The sequence below is a fragment of the Tauraco erythrolophus genome, chromosome Z (assembly GCF_009769465.1).
Source record: "Tauraco erythrolophus isolate bTauEry1 chromosome Z, bTauEry1.pri, whole genome shotgun sequence".
In the NCBI taxonomy this organism is placed as follows: domain Eukaryota; kingdom Metazoa; phylum Chordata; class Aves; order Musophagiformes; family Musophagidae; genus Tauraco; species Tauraco erythrolophus.
In genome coordinates this window covers 86,005,666-86,007,660 of record NC_141496.1, presented here as the reverse complement: position 1 = coordinate 86,007,660, position 1,995 = coordinate 86,005,666, and the positions used below count along the sequence as shown (strand labels likewise).

The 1,995-nt window shown below is 55.7% G+C and overlaps 1 protein-coding gene across 1 annotated transcript; it reads right to left on the bottom strand.

Annotated features, from left to right (window-relative positions):
* Positions 1 to 905: 905 nt before the first annotated feature.
* Positions 906 to 1,995, bottom strand: LOC147526485 (uncharacterized). Its single transcript, XM_086629807.1, has one exon. The coding sequence runs from the start codon at positions 1,917 to 1,919 to the stop codon at positions 906 to 908; it is 1,014 nt and encodes a 337-aa protein (XP_086485933.1). The 5' UTR covers positions 1,920 to 1,995.

The following is a 1,995-nucleotide window of genomic DNA, read 5'->3' as shown; positions in this document are numbered from 1 at the left end:
GTTGGGGTTTAAGCCCAGCTGGTAACTAAGCACCACACAGTCACTCCCTCACTCCCCTCCGGTGGAGTGATAAATCCGAAGAGGGGAAGGATAAATCAGAAGATTTATCTTGCTGGGAGGGGGAATAAATTGGAAGAGTGAAGGTGAGAAAACTCCTGGGTTGAGATAAAGACAGTTTGATAGGTAAAGCAAAAGCCGCACCTGCAGGCAAAGCAAAACAAGGAATCTATTCACTACTTCCCATGGGCAGGCAGGTGTTTGGCCATCTCCAGGAAAGCAGGGCTCCATCACACGTAATGGTTACTTGGGAAGAAAAAACCAGCACACCGTGGCAGACGTCTCCAGGAGCATTCGGCAGTGGGGAAAGAGGGCTCAGTGACACCAGACAAGCCAACTAAATGGCACTCTGATCAGCACAAAGAGGCTCTTCAGGTCCATAGGGCCAGGCCCCATGGTGCTTGATTCAGGAAAAGGCACCTGGAAGAGCACAGGACCAGGTGCCATGGCACTTTGCTCAAGGGAAAGGGACCCTGCAAGACCAGAGGGCCAAGACCCGTGGCACTGTGCTCTGGGGAGAGATGCACTGCAAGAGGACAGTCCAGCCCCATGGTGATAAAAGCAGGGCAACAAGGCTGTGCAAGACCAGAGAGAGGAAGCCGTGTGGTGCTCTGTGACAGTGAGAGGAAATGGTGGGCATAGCTCCAGAAAAAGAGGGAGAAAGCAGCTCAGAGGGGGATAGCAACACCACCTGTTAGCAACATTGAGATTTCTTCTGTGGTTTTATGGCCTTTATTTTCTTTTACTGGCTGATAATTAGGCTCAGAGGGCTGGAAGTTCTTGAGGGACAGCGCATGCCCTACCTACTGGCCCAGCCCTGGTTTTGGCAGTGCCAGGGGTATATTCTTCTATTGTTGCCTGTGGAGTCTCCTCTTCTTGACTTGAGAAGAGGCCACAGATCTGCCAGCCCTCCTCTTTGGGCGTCGCCGTGGCTTCCTTTGGGAGCGTTTGCTGCCCTGCCTGGAAGCAGATGGATCTGCTATGGCCTTCTCGGACTCCTCCTGGGCCTCTTCTTGCTCCCTGGGGATAGGAATAGGGGCAGAGGGAGGCCTGCCAGGACCCCCACGAAGGGCAGCTGTTGAGGTGCTGGGGAGGTCATCCTCACTGTTTCCTTCAGGGCTGATGGAGAGGGCCACGCCACTTGTGCAAGACCTTCTTTGGGAGGTAGTGGGGCCGGGGGCAGCCATGGGGCTGCCCTGCTGCCTCCCGGCAGCATGGCCATCCTCCAGGCCCAGCAGACGGTAAGCCTCCCCACTGCATCGTTGCACGGCGAACTCAATAAGATGGTGCACAAAAGGTGTCGTGAAGCTTTGGAAGGAGGACCTCATCAGATGGATCAGTAGACCTTTATCCGGCCCGAAGAGGCGCAGGAGGGTCATGACGAAGGTCTCTGCTGCGGCTGCCTGTGTACGCTGATTCAGAAAGATCTGTTCTACTGCTTGACGCACCCAGATCTGAACAGGCTGGAAGACAGTTGGGTGGTCCCGGAAAAGGGATGCCCAGGTGCTGGGCTGGAGGCCACCCACAGGAGCCCTGGGCAGCATTCTCACAGGCTGTGATTGTACTGCCTCAGGGTGACGGTGGATGTGGGCAGCTGAATGGCCAGAGGCTTCTCCTGCCTGGTGGCTGATGACTGATGATGCTGCAGATGGTGTGATGACATGCTCTTCAAAGTCATTGTCCCCCCTCACTGAGTGCAGGATGGAGACAATGCTCCTCTTGCAGACAGGGCACTGGGGCTTGCTCTCAGCCCACCGCAAGATGCATGGGTAGCAGTATTGGTGGAGGCATGATATCACATAGCTGACCTCCTCACAGTTCTCCAGGCATATTGGGCAGCGGTTTTGCTGCTCCGTGGCCATGCCACCTACGTGCTGTGGCGGGCTGGGGGGAGATGGCGATGTTGAGCTGCTCCGTCTCACCAGCGCTGCAACAGCA